General features: G+C 49.8%; 3 protein-coding genes across 5 annotated transcripts in view; 1 reads left to right on the top strand and 2 right to left on the bottom strand.

Moving 5' to 3' along the window:
* SCAI (suppressor of cancer cell invasion) overlaps positions 1 to 13,437 on the bottom strand; it is a 36,420-nt gene extending 22,983 nt beyond the window's left edge. For 2 of the 3 annotated variants that reach the window (XM_085239454.1, XM_085239455.1), the window contains exons 1-3: positions 13,070 to 13,437; positions 12,916 to 12,960; positions 3,583 to 3,714 (exon numbers count right to left, since the gene is read on the bottom strand). In XM_085239454.1, the coding sequence (XP_085095580.1) occupies positions 3,583 to 3,714; positions 12,916 to 12,960; positions 13,070 to 13,425 (533 nt within the window). In that variant the 5' untranslated portion in view covers positions 13,426 to 13,437. The remainder of the gene's footprint in view (positions 1 to 3,582; positions 3,715 to 12,915; positions 12,961 to 13,069) is intronic. The other variant, XM_085239452.1, reaches the window with a different exon arrangement.
* Positions 13,385 to 14,975, top strand: RPL35 (ribosomal protein L35). The gene is made up of 4 exons (XM_085239464.1): positions 13,385 to 13,737; positions 13,939 to 14,075; positions 14,238 to 14,319; positions 14,755 to 14,975. Exons 1-4 carry the CDS (start codon positions 13,735 to 13,737, stop codon positions 14,902 to 14,904), a joined length of 372 nt encoding a protein of 123 aa, XP_085095590.1. The 5' UTR covers positions 13,385 to 13,734; the 3' UTR covers positions 14,905 to 14,975.
* On the bottom strand, positions 14,833 to 19,549 carry LOC146543136 (uncharacterized). Its single transcript, XM_085239665.1, has 4 exons — positions 19,404 to 19,549; positions 18,918 to 19,025; positions 17,732 to 18,383; positions 14,833 to 17,191 (listed from the first exon to the last, which is right to left on the bottom strand). The coding sequence occupies exons 1-4, from the start codon at positions 19,547 to 19,549 to the stop codon at positions 17,054 to 17,056; spliced, it is 1,044 nt and encodes a 347-aa protein (XP_085095791.1). The 3' UTR covers positions 14,833 to 17,053.
* Positions 19,550 to 19,836: the final 287 nt, after the last annotated feature.

Raw genomic sequence — 19,836 nt, 5'->3', positions numbered from 1 at the left:
AAGGCTGTAATAAAACTTCATTTATGACAATACATTGCCATGGCTCCCTCAGAGATTTTTGCAGACAGGCCCTGCCATTGCCACCACCCATTTTCGTTCCCGTTTGCAGTTTTGTGTTCTCGTGTTGCTCCCACGTACCACAAAACCTTGCCATGAGAAAGCAGCCAGCATAAGTGAGCAAAGACAGTGCACGGTTTCTTTAATCAGACCAGAGAATCTGCCTTACTGGGTGAGAACAGTAGTCCAAGAGAATTTCAAAAACTCAGTTGATTGCAGAGCAGATTATTAATAATTCTCTCACTGAAGTAGACAGAGAATATACGACCCAGAAGTAATTACACACCCAATTTGAGAGCAGAAGACTTACATGACAGCAAGAGATTCTGCCACTTCCAGATCTAGAGGAAGTTAGTGGAGTAATAGAGAGAGGAAAAGCTTCCTTTCATGTTCAATGTTACGTAGGAATTATAGGCTCCTGCTTCAGGAGCCTAAGCAGTACTGGGATAACAGGGTTTCTGCATAGCTTCTCCCTTCCCCCTGACTCACAAGAGCAGTAAGCACACAGGAACACAGTAACCAGTGTGAAGCCAGGTCCCTCCCAGCATGGGACAGGCCTACAGCCTGCTGCAGTACCTGAAGCTAACAGGGCCCTGTCGTTTCTAAGTCAGCAGCATCTCATAAAGCTAAGGTTCAATTTGCATCTTATTAGAAGTCTGAGAAATTAACAGTTAAACACTATCAGTTCTTTCCATGAAAGGAGAGCAGTCACAATTCTCGCAGCCAGCACTATGAGTAACAAGACCCTAATATAGGAAAGTACAATATATGTGGAACATCCTCTTATTTAACTGTTAAGCTGCCACATGATACTGAAAAATCTTAAGCATAGAAAGCATCTTAAGCAAGAAAATCATAACTGATGACAGTACGCCATAAGAAGCTGCTTCCTAACATGCTTCCTCTCCTCAGTATTTTTCCAAGAGAAAAACAAGTGGGAGTGGGAAGAGGAGGGAAAAGAGAAACTGGCACATACTTCATTGACAGTCTCTCAGAACTTACAGCTCAGGGTGTTCAAAAACAAGTACAGATACTAGAAAGACTCTATCAACTCTATTCTAAGTTACTCTGGTAGGTACAACCACAAAAGGATGGCAGTGTGAGCATCAAGTATACTTTAGAGCAGTACCCTTGGCAGATCATCATATGTTTTCCTCAAATGCTGTATTTGGCATCTGTAGTGGGAAGAGAGGAAGGAAATGCTACTGAAACAAAGACGTGGCAGGCTGAGCCCTTGCATTTTTGGCAGCAGCAATAGCTAAGCAGCTGCCAACACAGCTATAGGCTTAGTTCCCTGTAGCTGAAGTGCCCAGAGGAGATTTCAGGAAGTCACTGCTCTTCTGTCCCTCCCTCATCACCTTATTTCCACCCTCCCTCCCCATGAAATATATTCTGTATTATGATTCTAGGATATTAGAGAAAGAGAATGCCATAAAACACAGCAGTAAAGGCCATAATCATCTTCCAAACTGAAGGAGGCAGGCAGGTATCAATCTATTTATTATGCAAGCAAAAAGCAAGCAACTGGGCCAACAGTCAGGATCTTGCCAAGTCCATTCCAGGTACTACCACTAACCAGAAGAGAACAAGCACTAACAGAAGAGATGCCTGAAAACTATAATGTCACTTTACCCCATTATTATGGACACAAGAATCTACAACCTTGTAGGTAAAACTTGTAGGTGGTTAAGTTCAGTGCAAGAAAGAACTACATTAATTGCATTAAGTTACAGCAAGGACAGAGGCACGTTGTCCTTTTCACTCAACAGAGTTGGTTGTTGAGGCCCATCTCTATTTTTTTATTGCCCAAATTCCACCCAAAGATATTTTCCATCTTCTTTTCATCTAACTGGATAAGGTTTCATCTTGTCAAAATATCATGCATGCACATGGAAACTATCTTTCATCTGAAAATCCGATAGAAGCACTGCTTTCCTCCAAAAATGAAAGCCAGAATGACTGAAGGTGTTCTGCCATCTCTGTGATCTAAGCTTGAGCGTCACGCATCCAGACAAAAACAGTATTAATTTGTACTCTTCAGTGACTCAGGTCAAAATTTCAAGCCAGCTGCAGCAGAAAGTCAATGTAAGGCACTGGAAACCCTGGCCTCAAGATATCAGTCCTCTTGCACTACCTCCTATTTCAGACAGCGCTGAATGCAATCACCAAGAACTCCTTGCCTCTATTGCACACTCACCTTCCAGATTTTGGACCATAAACTGTTCTGGATTTGATAATCAACTTTTAAAGCACATGAAAAACATTACCAATCTTTTGTGGGGAGAGGGGGACTTCTTTGCTAACCATCTGTGTTTGAATAACAGTAAGCTGTATGGGCCCAAACACACAGTATTACTCACAGACCAGTAAGAGGTTGAACTGCCTACAAGATATGAGCTAAAAAGCTTGTTGCTTTAGAGACTGTACAGCAAAACTCAGAAATAAAATAGCACTTTGTATGGGGCTGCTGAATCACGGCCTGAACCTTTGATTGATCACCTGAGGCGAGCAATGAGTCAGCCATGGGAGCACAGGTGAAGGCAATTCACCTGTGCTGCAGGAAGGGGTGGAGCCTGGCTGCACCTCTCCTAAAGCCATTTAAGAGCTGACTGCCACTGGGGAAGGATCTCTCTGGAGATCTGCTCCATCAGGAGTTCATCTTGTGAGCCCAGGACAGGGTGAGTGACTTTCTCTCATTTCCTCCAATATAAATTATATTAGCCAAGCTCCTGGATATATATATATATATACACACCATGTGTGTATCCATTGATTAAACACTCTTGAAAACATAATCTTTAACTCAGCATACACTGACATAAACAGGAAACCTATATCACTGTTTCTAATTGGAACTATTTTCCTTAACTCCTCTTTCTCTTATTTCCTTCCTTATTGGTGCTGACAAACAGATAGATTTACCTTAAAAATGCTTTAAAGATAATGGCAGATGTTACCTTTCCTACAGACTATATTAAACACCTCTTTCACCAGACACAGACAATATAGACTAAAATTTGGATGTTGCTGTTTATCACTTTCTAAATCGCCTCCAAAAAATATCCCTGGCCACTTTCCCTCCCACCTAAACCAGTCCTCCTCATCCTGGCACAGAGACAGGGATTTCTGTGGTGCTGCCTTTTTGCAGTTGCATGCAGCTTATGCTGTACAGTAACATCTGGTCCTCAATCAGGTGTTTCAATCACAGTGTTTCAAACACTAATTTTACCAATTTCATGGAATTGACAACTTCTAGCTTACTGCTCACTGACACAACTGAGACATTTAACTCACATTTCTCACATCTTCTTCCCTACCACCTCAGGACAAATGCATGAATCTCTACTCCTAAGACATTCTCATGTATCTGGCCCAAAACTACCCATACAGAAGTGCAAACTGCTTCTCCTAAACAAACTTCCTAGTTTTGAGTTTAAAATGCTAGTTACATATTCAGCATCACTCACATGTTCAAACGCACATTTCAATGCTTTTCCAAAGCAATTCTGATAAACATGCACTAACCTCAGGCCATTGAATAGCTGTTTAGATTTATCCAGCAAGTAGCAAAAATCCGTAACTGTTTTCCTCTCTGCTTGGGGAATATCATCTTCAGCTCCTCCTGATGACATGATTTGTTTTAGGGCAAACTCAGTCCTATGAAGAAGAAAACGGAACATTACTCAGTAATTGAGGGCTACTGTGAATTCATCCAGATTGCATGCATGTTCCACAGGGATGGTGACAACAAGCATGCAATTCCCCCACAGGTACTCTTTTCTTAAGAGTCTTTACAACTAACAGCTGAGAACCAAAGCATGGGACTAATTACTGCACAATGCAACAGATAACAAAGCAAAATTAAACATGGCACAAGAGTCATAAAATAAAGTAACTGAGGACTGTACTCACAAACACAAGACTGCCAATAAAAGGATATTAACATAAACAACACTTCATACATAAATAGAGAAATCTTCTCTAAATTTGCCTTTCTGCAGAGGTGTTTATCCCCTGCTGAATCTAGGCACTAGTGCCACTTCTGTTTACATTTCATTTTCTTTCTGGGACTGTTGAAAACTAGTTTCTAGCTGTTATTGGTATAACGGAGCAAAATTGGACAAAATGGCTTTTATAGTCTGACTTAAAACATACATACACAGAAGGTTATCCTTCCTAACAGCCAAAAGTAAGCTACACGCATCTCAAAAGCAGCAACTTAAAACTGCTGCCAAGTCTTTGGCTCTTCTGTGCTCTCAAAGAATTTTGGTGCAAGTTAAAACACAACCCCAAGTGGGCCAAAGCAGAGCTTTTACCTCCAGCAACTTCTCTACCGGATTGGTAAGCACTTCTGTTACATAAGTTTCCAACTGGTGCAGAGGCTCTGTTTGGACCTTGTCAGCATTAACAATTACCCCAAAGTCCCAATTCAAGCCAGAAAATAGCACAGCTAACTCCTTACAGTCAGTGGAAAGTACCCACAAGTATCTTCCAACAGTTGTAATGATAAACTTTCTCAACAACTAGGCAGATTGAAGAGAGAGCTCAGAGCATTTCATTCCCACCAAAAGCAGAAGAAATCAGTGGTTTCCAGCTGCTCTGGGGACGTTAGCAAGGATGTGCTGCCATGATTCTCTAGGTCAGACAAGATGCAGCACACATTCATTTGGCTTTAAACACCTACGTGATCATGCAGCACAGCATTACTGCAAGAGCATGGGGTGCACTGCACAAAGTGCTTGCTGAAGAGTTCCGGAAAAATGTAGCAAGCATCTCTGCAGGTAATTGCAATACAGGTGCCAGACAATGTAGGAGTTCAAAACACAGCAACAAGACTTCAAAGCCTGTTGGTACAAGTCCAGCAAAGCTGAACATGAATATTGTGAAGCACCAGCCTGCATCTGAAATCTTTAAGCATTTAGGGTCACACAGCATGAAACACACAACAGTAAGAACTGAGAGAACCAACATAGGAAACTGAGGGGAGCGGGGGGAGCTGACAAACAGAGGTCAGAAGTGGCCAGGAGGTGATTCAGGAGTTTCAGGAGGACAGACAGTACCCCAGGTCCCACGTGCTCGGCAGCAAGCTTGAGCTAAATCCTGCGGCGAGGCCCTTGGTCCTGCAGCACTCCACTGGGGCAGATCAGACACTCTAGAGTAACTTCAGATACATTTTTAAAAATTGAGGGATTTGCGTAAATTGCAAAGCACATTTCATACAGTCAGTATACTATTCCCAAAATTAATTCAATGGCACAGTCCATTTCATCATATGCTGCTTTAAATTACACTATTCATCTGCCACAACTGCTGCCAACACTGGCAACTGAGTCTGCTGGCCCAGGAGCAGGCAAGTAAAACCAACTGCAAGTCTCAGAGTCCATCAGACCCTCTGCAAATAAGGCTGTTTATGCAATCAATAAAAGATAAGCCAGAGAATTCACTGCATGCTGCTTTAAAAGGTATCAGGAGACAGAAGAAAATTCTTGCAGAGAAACCATAAAAAGCTACGAAAGAACAAAAAATGAGAATGATTGAATTAAGGAAAAAAAAAAGAAAGACTTTTCAGATTGTAGGCAGTTAAGATGTACTTCAAAAGTCTGTGCCAAGCCCAGACAGTTCCTAATTATTTAGCACAGTGCTAATTTGGGGAAGTCAGAAGAACTGGGGGGGTGAGGGGAGGGGAACAAAAACAGTGATCAGTCAGCTGAATAGCTGAATATAAAACATTTTGGAGATTATTCAGCTTCATGATGTGACAATCAGTATGAGGATCTGAGCCTATTCATGAAGCAGAAGGCCAAAGTACCTTTTCTGTTCATTGGAAAAAATTACGAAAAGCAGAGAGAACAACCTGTCCTCTTGTCAGAGACTTCTGCTGCAGGGATTTAGGAAACAAACCACATTTAAGCACATTTTGACACTGCAGACCCCTTGAAAAATTAGTATGCCATGGGGATATTCCACTACCACATTCATTTTATTCCTCTATACACAGGTTCAGGAAAGAAAAAAAATGCACGTTGCAAACAAGCCACACATTGCATTAAGGTAACCAGAAGCTTGAGTTTAGACTAAAAAGTGGTATTATAAAGCCAGGATTAGGAGTAAGAGGCAGAGAAAGACATGAAGCACCACACAATCCCCAGCACTACCCCTACTGCCACTTAAAATGTTAGAAGAGCATCCATCTTTATCCAAGAGGTCGTGTTCACTCCACCACAGCATGCAGGGCAGAAGGGCTTGCAGGCACCCCAGAGGATGCCAAGACTTCACAGAGCAGTTGGAGCTGAAAGGCAACAGGAAGGCTTGTATGGGAAATGGATGAAAGCTTCATGACGCTAGCAATTATTTACTTTATTTTTTTTAAGTTATGTGTCACTTACATCACACACGTTTCCACTTCCCTGTGGTTTGCTGTCTTTTGGCTAAGGTTTTCCAGGCTCAGTTGGAAGGGAAAAAGACTGCTCAAGTCAAAGACAAGCACTCCCAACCAGCCTGGTGCTCAGGCTCAAGCTTGCAAAGCAAGGCATGCTTTGTGAATGGTGAAAAAACACCCCAGCTTAAATAAATCATGCTAACAATGAAAGCAAAGCACAGATATGTTAAATAACTGTATTACATGCACATCTCCTTAGCCAAATGTATTACTCAGCCAAGATTACTTAGCCTGCAATTCAGCTGTCTGATAGAAGACGGTGGTCACAGCTTATCCACTGACACAAGGAGACAAAACTTCATTCCACAGAAAAATTAGTGATCCCACAGCTGCATGGCATTCAGTACAGATGGAAGCTAGGTGCGTATCACCTCTGTGCATGCAAAACAAGGGGCTAGAGCTACGTAAGTAGAGCTGGCTGGACATGGTCCCTCAGCTCCTGACAGCCTTTGCTAAGCCACAGCTCCTGCTCAGCAGCAGAACCACAAGTTCTGCCTTCCAGTCAGCCAGGACAGCCACATCATATGAATATTAGAGGATAAAAGCTGTGAGTACCTATTAGTTCTTTATCTACTTCACTTAAATGGAAAAACACATTCCTCTCACTAGAGATCAACATTAGACTTCGAACTCTCATCTTGCACTGCAAGAGGCGAGCAATCTCCTTATACAGACATTTTCTGCACATTTGCTCTGCCCTTTAACAAAGCAATGAAAGCACACAGTACTGAACGTAAGTGATACGGAGCACTGATACTTCACATATATGACAAACAAACTGTCTTACTTCAAACCAGAACTTAGAATTTTAGACATTTGTACTTCAAGCCATCACTTCCATAAGCAACCTTACAATTTCCTAACCATAGACATGAATAGATATTTCAGAAGCAACCCTTCCAGAAAGCAGAATACATCACATGTGTAGCAGGTGATTTTGTGCACTTTGCAAATACTCTCTGTGGAGTTCCAGCCTCTCATAGATAAAGTTTAGATGTTAAACGTTCACACTATGCAGAAAAACAAATTTATTATTATCTGGAGAAGTAATCAATGTGACCCAGTGAGGCTTCTCGTCTAAAATTAGAAGAAGAATTCGTATTTTATTTCAAGCTCCAGTTGTTTTGATCACTGAGCTTTCAGCTCTGTCCCTTAAATAACCCACACACAACCTTCAGAACAGGACAATGAATGCAAGCCGAATACAACCCAGGACGGTTGATGCTGGGAAGGGGAATAGGAGGGAAAGGAAAATAATCTCTTCTTTGGCAAAAGCACTGCTCCTGTGTTTATCACCCACCTACCTGATGACAGCAAAGAGAAAACCAAGCAGTGAACGAGATTGGGCTGGGGTTGGCTGTGCTGATGAGGCTCTAGCCTGAGTACCAGAACTCGTATTTCTGTGACAGATGTAACACAAGGCAGTACCTGTCACATGAACGACATCTCCTAAAATCTTGCTGATCTGGAGTTTCATTGCTTGCATTAAATACAAATGGCAGGATAGCAATACCCCTCAAAAGGAAAAAAAAATAATCGCTGCCTCTGCATTATGCCAACATTCTTTCCCATGTCACCCTCTAAGGAAAATCAAATAAAAAGAAGCTGCTGTTCTATGATGGATGGACCAGCATCACACTGCCATCATTGGCCGGGAGAAATAAGACTATTGTAGTTCACAGCATTTGCTTTTGTCAAGCAACACACCTACATTTGCTGTTTGCCTCTCTTTCCTTCTACAGACAGCCATTTTCAGCTCTTGCGTTTTCTTTCCGAGCCACAGTGCATGTTTTGGGAAAACCAACTGTGTGTTTCCACATAATCTGCTCAGTGCAATCCAGACATGACACGACAGCAAGCACTACCAACCGGAGGCCCAGTCCTGCACACCCAGCAGGCCCAGCCCAGCCTCACCCTCTGCCCGTCTCAGCAGGAGCCTCAGGACGCCCAGCAGGGGCACAGCAAACGCTCTGTTTGCACTCAGAGGCAAACAAATCTGAATATTGAGAATGCAGTGCCAACCTCATAATTTTAGTTTCAAATAAGCGCTTAATCTATTGGATCAGGTTTTGTTGTACTGCTTACAGCACACCTGTTTGTATCCAGAACTGCGGCAGTGGCAGCTGTTCCTCCAGAACAACACAGAGCCATTCACCAATGCCACACCACAGAGACAGAAAGCTGTCCCTGCTTGTCCTCCACATCCAGGGATTACCCAGCTCCCACCCCAGCGGCAGCTTGCCGAAATCCTCTCTGGGCAGGCTCACTTTTACACAAGGCACCACCACGGGGTGCGACTGTCCTGTTCCAATTACCTTCGTCACACAGAATTTTTGCTGCTCCTTTATGTTCTTGCCAGTGGCAATCTGTTCCACACTTGTGCTCTACGTGCCCTCTGTGATCCCTCTTTCACTACAGTTCACAACCTCTTGTGTATAGGATGTTGAAAGGGCAAAGGCTAAAAACGTCCTCCCAGCTGCGCCTCTGCCCTTGCACTGACTTGGCTTGTTTGTGACCAAAGATGAGCTCAAGCTCAAAGTCAGGCCGAGGCAGAGCTTCTGGGCTATCAGAGTCCAGGGATCCCAAATAATGGTTCAGAAGGAATGCGGAGGAGGATGCACCTATTTCTTAATTCAAAGAGTGACTCTGCAGTGGTGCCTGCGTGCCACCTACATGGTGCTTAGCAGTCATTTGCTCTGTATGAAAGAGCAGTAGGAAAAAAAGAACATCAGGCGAGCCTGCTCTTGGCAGGGGTGGGAGGGAAAAGGAGAAAAACACCATCAGCTGCTGCGGGCTGAGCCGTGTGTATTTACATTTCACAAGCTAAACCATTTAGTGGTTTATTTACACACAATGTGCTTGGAGCAGCTAAAATGCCAGTTGTGTTTTATCTTGATTTTGTGGCAATGCGCATAAGCCGTAAGAGCACATGAACAGTCTGCATATGAAACACAAACCTCACACATCTGGAAACATCCACAAACTAATACAACCCAGGGTTCAAAGGCAACCATCAAGTCACAATAAAGCAGTGCATGCTGGAGGAATTGCCCAGCCCCATCTAACTTTCATAACCAAGAAAACCTACAGCAAGGCAAAGGGGGCCCCAGGTCCCTCTGGGCTGCCCCTCCATGTTAGAGCGAGGAGGGAGCTGCAGCCAGCTCCATTTTATGCACATCTGATGGCAGGACGCCAACACAACTGTTGACTGAGCCAAATCTGGGCCCCCTTGAACTAAGCCATCACCTAGAGCAGTGTGGAAAAGCACATGCCTCTTGTATCCACAGCGGCCAAGTTCCTGAAAAGCATCCGAGTTACAAGATAGCTGTTTTTTTTTTTTTCCTTGACTCACAAAAGGACCAATGTGTTAACTCTTTTATATACGCTCTCACTTCAAAACTGAAAGGTTGTTATATGACGGAACCTGTTGCTATGTGATGCAGAGAATTAGGAGAGTTCCTCATAGTAAGGCCAGCCACTTGCTAGATAGCCCAAATGGCAGCTTGGGCCAACGTGTGAACCCACAGGCAGCTGTCACTGCACGCTCCAGCTCAGCGCTCTCAGCCAAGGTGCGGGTGGCTGCCTTCCAGCAGGAATCTCATGCTGACAACAGAGAATGCAGCACAGGCGAGGGACAGCCTTTTGGTCAGGTCGGTTCTCTCCCTCCTTCCAAACCGATTCTTGGCAGTGAGCTGCCAGTAAGCACAGGCACTGTACAGAGAGCATCACTGGGAATTTCTCCAGAGCAAAGACTGCTCCTGAACCATTACCTGGCAGCAGAGAAATCCCTCTGCTGACTGCTGCTTTAATTATATAGAAAATCAGCTTCTGGTCTGTGTTCCATTATAGTAGTAGCAATAATTAAAAGTACTTCAAGCGAGGAGTCCTCTGAACCTGCCGTTCCATCCAGGCTTCTTGGCATCGCACACTTCCCTTCTTGACTGATATCCTCAGGGAACCAGGCCGACGGTTATTCTGTTCTGCTCCTGTTACAGGACTGTGCTGCGCTCTCTCAGCGCATGTAAGCTGCTAGGTAATATTTGTGTTGGCAGCTGACTCGCATACTTTATGGAAGCAGACCTCCATCTGACCCTCCACGCAGCTCCCACACGCAACTTGGTCCGCTCCTTCAGACAGCTTCCTTCTGCTGCAACACACGCCGTCCCTGTTCCCAGCCCGTCTGAAAGCTACAAATCCAGAAGAGAGCTGATGTGCTCAGAACGAGCAGCCTAGCTACAAGAGGCAAGCCTGCAGAATGTCTTCAGACAAACCTACTGAAGAAAATGAGTGCAGAAATTGCATGTAGATGTCCTGGTTTTTCTCTACAAAACTTGCTCTAACTAAACATTTCTGTAAAAAGAAAACTGAAATTTTTGAAAATTCTGTGAAAAAAAGACACCAACACACAGATTTCTGTGATAAAACTGGTAGCTGTATTTTGTCTTTTTCTTTTTTTTTTATTTCCAAAAATATAGCCCAGCCTTAAATATTTAGGCAGTAACATCGCCTCAGAAAACACTTTCACACCAGAACTCTTCCTTCTTGCCTAAATGACACCATCCACAGCAAAAAACAAGCCCAAGTCATATGTCCAGATGATCAAATTCATCTCTGTTACCCACTCACCCTGTGCCTATCGACACTTCCATTTAAAGCCAGCAGAGCTAAACCAGAACAAAGCGATGCAGAGAACAGGAGTGCAGTCAGCCCAGGGCTGCAGGCACTGCACGGCGGAGGGAGAGAGCTCTGGTGCCCCATCCCCCACCTCAGCAAACCCATGCCTTCAGTGCAGCATTTTGGAAAACATCTCAATGTAGAACTCATTTACACTGTGAAGATTTCCAACATTCTGAATTGGCATTCATCATTTTATTACTTCCTTCCACCAAATAATACAGTCATACAGAAGTGCATAACACAAACAAGCTATACACTCTTTCCATTGGTGAACACTTGCAGCATTTTATCTCTTGTAAATTTAGACCTCAGGTGAACTTGTCAAACAAAGAACACAGAAACTGTGTCATCCTTATATGTAAGGGCTTTCCCCAACTTGTCATCTTTGTGAGAAAAACTTCCAACACCTGGAAAGGAAACGGATTGTCGACTGAATTTTGACTGCGTGTTGTACCTACATTTCAAAATCATACGATGATGACAATTGCGTAGCACAGTCAAATATTTCTTCTCTCCGATTCCCATGAATAGCTTTTGTATTTCCTGCAGCAAACACCCAGCTATCACATTTGCGTATGCTACCTGTGTTATTTCAGCAGCCCAGACTGAATGGAGAATTATACTCTTCTCATTAAGTGACTCGCCATTTCTCTGAACAAAATAGAACTCAGTTTATCAACAAATCTTAGAAGAGGCTGACTTACCCATTTCCCACACAACACACCTTTTCTCCCTGTGAGATGAATTACAGCCAGGTGCCACACTCCTCGCTTCTCATCGCTCCCCGCACCGTCTGAGCACAGCCACAGCAGTTATGCAAGGAGGTTCACCCAGGGTGACAGACAGCACCGCATCCGCCTCCTTCCACAGCCACAGCAGGTCGGTCTCCCACCATTCCCAACGACTGCTCCCAAAGCTGCAGCTTTGCCGCTTGCGGGAATGGTGGGAGGGCACATGCATGCTGGGAGATTCCCTTACACCAGCATTATCACCATCATACGGTCCAGCGGTGCTGCTCTGCATCAGCTCAGACACGACACCGAGATCCACGGCTTGCCTTTGGGCAGCTCTTGCAAAATCTAGCTTTTCTATGACAATGGCTCCATTTTGCAGGTCAGAGGACTAGGATTACTTTGCTGAGATAAGCTCAGAGCCCTATTATAACACTACAGAAGCATAATTCAGACAGACAAAAACACGTCCTATTCTGTGCGCTGGGAGATCGAGGCCAGACCTAAAACCCGACGGTGGACGTTTTTCCAGGGCAGACTTCAGCGTCCGCGCCCGCACGGGCGGCAACAGAGCCGGTAACGGAGCGGGGGTCGGCGGGACCCGCACTCAGCCGCCGGCCGCGAGGGCATCTCGCATCACCCGTGGCCCCGAGCCGCCTCGGTACGGCGCAGGAACGAGCGACGAGGAGCCGCCGCACGGAGCGTCAAACCGGCACAGCTCCGCCACGGCCCGGGGACGGGACCGCGGAACCGCGCCGCGCGCTGCGCCCGGCCGGCCCTGCGGAGAAGCGGGAGCGGCGGTGGGCACGGGGAAGTTCAGGCGGTCAAAAGAACTGCGATCGTTTTGCGAACCGAAGCCTAACCCCCACCGGAGTGTCACCGGTGCCGCGGCTCTCCCCCGCCAGACGCACAGTCTGCTGCCCCCGCCCCTCCGCGGCGCCCCACAGGGAGATGATGGAGATGATGAAGATGGAGGAGATGCAGGAGATGCCCGCGGCCCCGCCGCCTCACCTGGGCTTCAGCTTTCGGCGGGGCTCCTCCGCCGGGCCGGGAGTTCTGCGGGGACGACACAGCGGTGAGGGGCGCGCCGCCGCCGGGCCTGCTCCGCTCCGCGCCGCCCGTTCCTGCCCGCCCCGCCCCGACCGCGCCGCTCCGCCCCCCGCACCTGGAGGCCGGGTCGGAGCGGGGCAGGCGCTGCCGGGCCGCTCCTCTCACCATCCGCGCCGCCCCGGGCGAGGCCACCGGCGCCGCGGCCACCGAGGCTCGGGCTGCGCGCAGCGCGGCCGCCGCCTCGCGCCGGTCCCGGCCGGCCTCGCCCCGCCCCCGCCCCTTCCCATTGGCCGAACGGCCTGGCCGGCGGCCGCGCGGTCTTCCGATTGGCGGAGCGGGCCGTCGCTCCGCGCAGCCTCTCCCTCTCCGCCGTACCGCCCGTTCGGCGGGAGGCGGCCGGCGCGCGGCAGCGCCACCCTGCGGTGAGGCCGAGGAAGAGCGCAGACATCCGGGCCGCTCCGCATCCCGCATCCCCCATCCCGCATCCCCCATCCCGCATCCCCCATCCCGCATCCCCTATCCCGCCCGCGTGCCCCGCCCTCACGTCCCCGCCGCTCCCGGGGCACGACCGCCGCACCTCGGCCAGAGCCGCAACGGCGGCTCCGCGCTGACGGCGACCGCGCCGGCACCGAAGCGCCGCCGCCGCCGCCCCGCCTTCCCCGGCCGCGCCCCCGCAGGGGTGTGGCGGCGCGCGGCCCCTCCTCCTCCCAACGCCCATTCGCGGGCTCCGCCGGCGCCGTCCCCTCCCTTTTCCGCTCGGACCGCGCCGGAGCCGCCATCATGGTGAGTGCCGGGGCCCCGTCCGCCGCCATCCGCCGCCATCCGCGGGCCTTCGGCCGCCCCTGTCGCGACACCGGTTTCGGGCTCGCCGCCATCGCGGGGTGGGGGCGGGGGGGTCAGGGCGGGCGGCGGCACGGGGCTGCGGAGCGGGGGAAGGCCCGGGTTCGGGTTGATGGGGGCTGACGGGCTGCCCGCCACCCGCAGGCCAAGATCAAGGCCCGAGACCTGCGGGGGAAGAAGAAGGAGGAGCTGCTGAAGCAGCTGGACGACCTCAAGGTGGAGCTGTCACAGCTGCGCGTGGCCAAGGTGACGGGCGGGGCCGCCTCCAAGCTGTCCAAAATGTGAGTGGGGGAGCGGACTGGGGGGGGGGGGGGAAAGAGTGGGGCCGGGGCCGGGGCCGCGCTGCGGGCTGGTTGTCACGTGGGCGCGCTGCTGCTGGGCGCTCCCGGTTTGAAATGTCCGCCAGCCGCCCCTCTGAGCCGATCTGTTGTCGTCCTTCGCAGCCGCGTGGTGCGTAAGTCCATTGCCCGAGTCCTGACCGTGATCAATCAGACTCAGAAGGAGAACCTGCGGAAGTTCTACAAAGTAAGTCCGCCCTTCTGCTGTGTGATCGGTGTTGTCAGCTCAGTTGGAGCCTGCAGCGGCCTTCCTGTGAGGCACGGCCTGGTTTTGGAAGGAGGGCAGTGCAGATACTGTTAGATAAATGTTGCTTATGTTGCAAGTGACTGAGGGATTATTTCCAAATGTTACTTGTTAGGAATTTGGATTGCTTGGAATAGGAGAAAAATAATGTTTCAAGAGGTAAGGTTCAACCTTACGACCAATTTCTCATCTGAGTCAAAGTTAGTGCAACTGGTACAGAAGTTGGTATCAGCTCATGTTTTGCAGCAGATAGCTCCAGTTAAAAGAAGCTTGAGGTGCTGCTGCAAGTGTTTATGGGCAGCTTGGCTCTCTGTGCTCACGCTACTGATCCCTGCATTGCCATCTTTTGACCTCAACTCTCGTATGTTTTGAAAACAGGGCAAAAAGTATAAGCCTCTCGATCTGCGGCCGAAGAAGACTCGTGCCATGCGGCGCAGGTTAAATAAACATGAAGAAAACCTGAAGACCAAAAAACAGCAGCGAAAAGAACGTTTGTACCCTGTCCGAAAATATGCCATCAAGGCATAAGAATGCAGTGTACCAGAAGTTCCTAATTACATTGGCTGAGTATGTGTCATTAAATAGAACTTTGTTTGGAAGGTGTCAGTGGTGTTCTCTTGAATAGTGGTGAGAGAAAGATGTCATCAGTTTCATGGAGAGAAACAGGATTCGCAGAGTGCTTCTTTCAGCTTTTACTGTTATGAATCTACTAACATGATTTGCAGCTTAAGATTATTTTTCCTTTGTGAAGAGTGAACAAATGAATACAGATATGTGAACCTGGTTCAACTTAACACATAAGGCAAAAAAATTTAACTTGAGGTTCATTTGAAATCGAAACTGCACAGTTTACAGTCAGCTGGTGTTCCTCGCTTAAGGAGCTCGAGAACAAACATTTTTGTCTCGTGCCAGTAGTTATGTGTTGTGGAGGTGAGCTGCTTTCTGAGGGGTCTTAGTGGACTTCTTTGAAGCTGAAGATTTCCCTGGTCACCTGGAAAGCTACAGAGTCACTTGCACTGCAGCCACTTAGAGCTGCTTTTTTTAAACTAGTATCTCCAGGGTGTAGAGCAGATACATGTGGCCTTCTGGTCTTGGAGGAGACCTGGGAACTGCAGCAGTGTAGCTGAAATCTCGTCTTTGCAGTATTACCTAGAGGATCCAATCTGCTCTGTGGAGTCTGATTAGGGGCATTGTTTCAGATGTGACAAACATGCTAAAGGATGATGCAGTGAACTGAATCAATAAGGAAGTACTTACATTTCTTTGGAGTTCAGCACATAAACGCTCATTTCTGAGGTTCAGCAATATGCTGTTCTGTGCTGCTGTCATTAACAGTATCACAGGCGTTGGATAACAGATCCCAAGCCTCTCTTGCACATAAAACCAAAAGGTGTGTTGTAAGATGTCCACGATAAGTTGAAGCAGCACTTTCCTTCCAGATGGTTGGTGCAGGGCTGCAGAGGGATTGCAGCAGGTGCCTGCAGGCAGTAACTTCCACAAGCTACTGTGAAATCTTCAGGCCGATGCTGTGCTCACCCAGCGAGTTAAGAGTATAAAGATGACCCATTTCTGATAGCATGCAGGGTATTTCTTTTGAATGAGAATTGTCCTGCCAGACCATTGCTAGCATGCGAGATGGGAAAGGAGGAAATCTGGTTACAATTGAAGAGTTAGGATGGCATGAAAGTTTCTGACCAAGTGTTTCTTCTGTGTGCATTTGGAGGCTGATTGCAGTGAAAGAAAATACAGCAGCGAGGGCAGAGAAAGCTGGTTCAACCAGAATATTGTTACCTTGAGAGTTTGTAGGCACTCCCCTGTCTCACAGTCCCAAACTTTAATCTGTGAAGCACAGAACTGGTTAAATGGATTTTCTGTCCTGCTGGAATCTTTTGGAGCCCAGCATTCTGATTCTGCAGGCCTTTTTTGGTTCTGGTGCAATGAAGAGTTGCCCAGTGCTGTGATGCAGCAGTGATGGCTTGTGTTAGTGAAGTTAATGTATTCAAACAAGAAATTCTCTACTCATCAGGGAGTCCTTCCAAAAGATTGGATCCAGATTCTGTTCAGGGAAAAGATCTTAATTCTGCTCACTGAACTCAGCATACATATGAACGATTTTTAAGCCTCAAATAAATTGTAACCAGAGGGAGGTCTAATTATGTGTGGTAAAGTGAATTTCCCATATACTGAGCTCTTAGGAGGAATAGCTTTACAATGATGCTAATATTGGCTGTGTGATAGCTTTGTTCAGAGCTTAATGCGGACCTGAACATGATATGTTTGGCACTAAAGGAGACCCAGCCTGGCAGGGTGTGGGCTCAAGCCCTGCAGGGGTCCAGGCTGCTGAAGCATACTTTGAGATGGAATTTTGTGTGTGGCAGCTTGGGCTCCGTGGGGCTGATACATTGCCTAAACAGAGGTGGGGATACAAGGTAGGTTACTTCCCATTTCTGAATACCCTGCAGTGGCCAGCAGCAGCCCGTTAGGAGAAACAGGAGCTTTTGACCAGTCCCAGGAGCCCGATGCCTGAACGGGGAGGGAAAGGCTGCTCTGTGTCCTGGCAATTGGGCAGGCCGGACAGGCTGTGCTCGGGTGAGTTTGGGCTTTTCTGGAGAGGCATTCTGTGCCCCAGCACTGCTAGGGGCAGCACTAAGCCTGATGGCTCTTAGCAGCATTCCTGTCACGGAGGAGCAGACACGGGTGACGTTGCCCTGATGGCCCACAAGTCCTGTCCTGAGCAGTGGGGTGTAAATTCCAGACTGATGTATGATCCCAGGAGCTGACTGCCTGTCGAGAGGGGCACGAGCTGTGGTCTGATCTGAAAGAAGATAGGGAGAAGCTGAATGCGGTGCTGGAGGCAGCATCAGAGTATGCTTCAAGTGACGTGGCTGCTGCTGTCTGCCCCCAGCCAGGGATGTGACAGCAGCACTGCTTAGGGAGGATCTTTATAGAAGATCCAACGGACTGTCACTAGCATGCCATTGACTAGTCAGTAACGGGGAGAAAAAAGAAAAACAGAAGGAAACTTAATTACCAGGCACTGAATATCGCAGGGGAAGTCACCGGTTTGGATAGCACTGTTGTGCCCAGAGAAGACAACTTGCAGAGACAAAACTAACAGCAGCTTGAAGCTGCCATCACTGAACGTCTGAAGTCATAGCGCAGTGTGCCGGTGTTTGTGTGTCTGCAGTTCCAGCAGTAATTCACGTTCCTTGCCTTCCCTGAGCACGCTGCTTCTGCTAAGGGTTCAGGTAGGGAAAGCATTTGTCGCTGCCGTCAGAACAAAAAGGATGTTTGTCCCCGGCCTTCGTGCCGAGCTCTGCGGGGCTGTCAGCAGTTCGTGCTCGTTCCCCCTTACCTGAGGGTCCCAGAGGACGGCTGTGTTGTCCCGGCTCCCCGACGGCACCTGTTTGCCGTCGGGGCTGAAACGCGCGGGCTCTGTGAGGGCAGGCGGTGCGGTTCGTGCGTGGACCCGCGGGTCGGAGGCCGCTGCTGCCCCGCACCGCTCAGGACGAAAAGTCGCGGCGCTGCGCGGCGGTGCGGTCTCGCGAAGCGCCGGGCAGAGGCGGCCGGCGAGGGAGAACCTGCGGTCGTTCGCGGGCCCCGCGGGGTAGGAAGAGGAGGACGGCGTCGGCGGGGGGTCCGCCGGGGCGGGATTCCCTCTTTGCGGAGGGGAGGGCTCTTCCAGCGGGGGCGAGGACCGGGCCCGCGCCCACCTCCCCCGTTCCCCTGCAGCCGCGTATCGGCCTCGCGACGAAGCGGCCGCCGCGCCGTGCCGGCTCTGACCGCGGGGCGGCACCCGCGGGGCTCGGGCCGAGCGCCTCTCCCGAGCGGCCGGAGCCGGCTGCCGCCCCCGGGCCGCGTGACTCCGCTCCGAGCGGCCCTCGGGGTGCGGGGTGGGCGAGGCGGGAGCGGAGCTGCGGGCCGGGCAGGAGGGCAGGAGGGCCCGAGGGCCGTGGGTGCGGTGGGGATGTGCCTGGAAGGTGCGCTGGGAAACCCTCCCCGTGCCGCTGCAGAGGCTGAGCCCAGGCCCTCACGTAGCAGGGATGGTGCGGACAGAGGGGTCAGGGAGGGCAGTAAAAATAGACCGCTGCAGCTGGCTCCATCTTCAAAGCACGTTTGCAATGTGGGCACAGCACCAGAACACAGCACCAGTCTCCCATCTGCTGCCTGAAGCACATTGCTTGTTCCCCAGCTCAGCAGCCCTGGCCAGACTAAGAAGCGAGGGAAGGGCTGATTCCCTCTGTCAAATTCTCCAGGTGCTGTGGATCCCACTGGCACGGCACCGTGGCCACACAGTTCTCAGCGATGCCCAGAGTGGGGTTGTGTATGGCAGGTGGCCATGGAAGTGTGCTCTTTCCCCTGTGGGAGGAGGAGCAGCCTTTCTCGTGTGGCCCAGGGCCGGCACGGCTGGTGGAGCAGGAAACGGCATCTGTGGACATGGAGCTCTGGAGTTGGAATGAGGGCTGAGGTGCTTGGCACAGGGCTGGTCCCCTCCAGGGGTCCCGGTGTGCCTGGAACTGCAGATCGAGGCAGACACCGACCTTCCATCGGCCGCAGTAGGGCTGCCTCCAGCTGGGAGAGCACCTGGAGCAGGGCCCACGCTGTGCATGGCATCCTGCACCACATCCTGCACACAGCCCAGCCAGTAACTGAGAAGGAAGCAGAGAGGGTTGAGGAGAACTGGGGCTTATTTGCTTCACTACCCATCCTGCCAGTCCCCTCAGGATCGGTCTGTGCCCTGCTGACCAGGGGGTGTTTGTGGAGCAAAGGATGCCATGCATGCAGCCACCCCCACTCAGCCCCAGCCAGCCTTCCCTGGGTGCTGCATCACAGTGGCCTCGGGCCCTGCAGTCCCACCGTGTCCCCATCTCAAGCTACATTTGCTGCTCGCTGCCACGCAGAGGGATTTTAATCTCTTAATCACGTTATGAGCAGAGGTGGTGCTGGGCGTGCACAGGAGGAATGTCTGGAAGTCAGCTGCGTCTGGCACGGCAGGAGCCTGTCCTGTCGCAGCCACGTGTCCCCACCACAGCCTGCCTGGTGACATCCGTCCCACTTGGCCCTGCCTGGCCAGCAGCACGAGGACGAGTGGCACCGTGCAGAACAGAGGCAGGCAGGGCTGCGTTCGGCCCAGCTCTGTGGCGGTGGCGGCGCCCAGGGAGGTTTCAGGCATCACCGAGCTGCGTGTCCCAGCCCTGAGCAGGCACTGAGAGGCGGCTCCGTGGTTGCGGCTGTGGGGGAGCGCATGGCACACAATAGCAGAGAAAGGCATCGGGGTGACTTTCGGTTGAGAAAAAGACGGAGCAGTGGGGAGCCGGGGAAGCCCGAGGAACACATCATAATAACCCCTCGGGGAGACAAAGGCCCTTTGTTTTTGCTCACTGCTCGTGCTGTGTCAAGCAGGAGCAGGGCAGGCAGCAGGGAGGCTTCGCAACGCCCACACGGAGCAAAGCCTTGGGA

This window comes from Meleagris gallopavo, chromosome 19 (genome assembly GCF_905368555.1).
Source record: "Meleagris gallopavo chromosome 19, MGAL_WU_HG_1.1, whole genome shotgun sequence".
NCBI classification, from domain to species: domain Eukaryota; kingdom Metazoa; phylum Chordata; class Aves; order Galliformes; family Phasianidae; genus Meleagris; species Meleagris gallopavo.
This window is presented reverse-complemented; position numbering and strand designations above follow the sequence as displayed.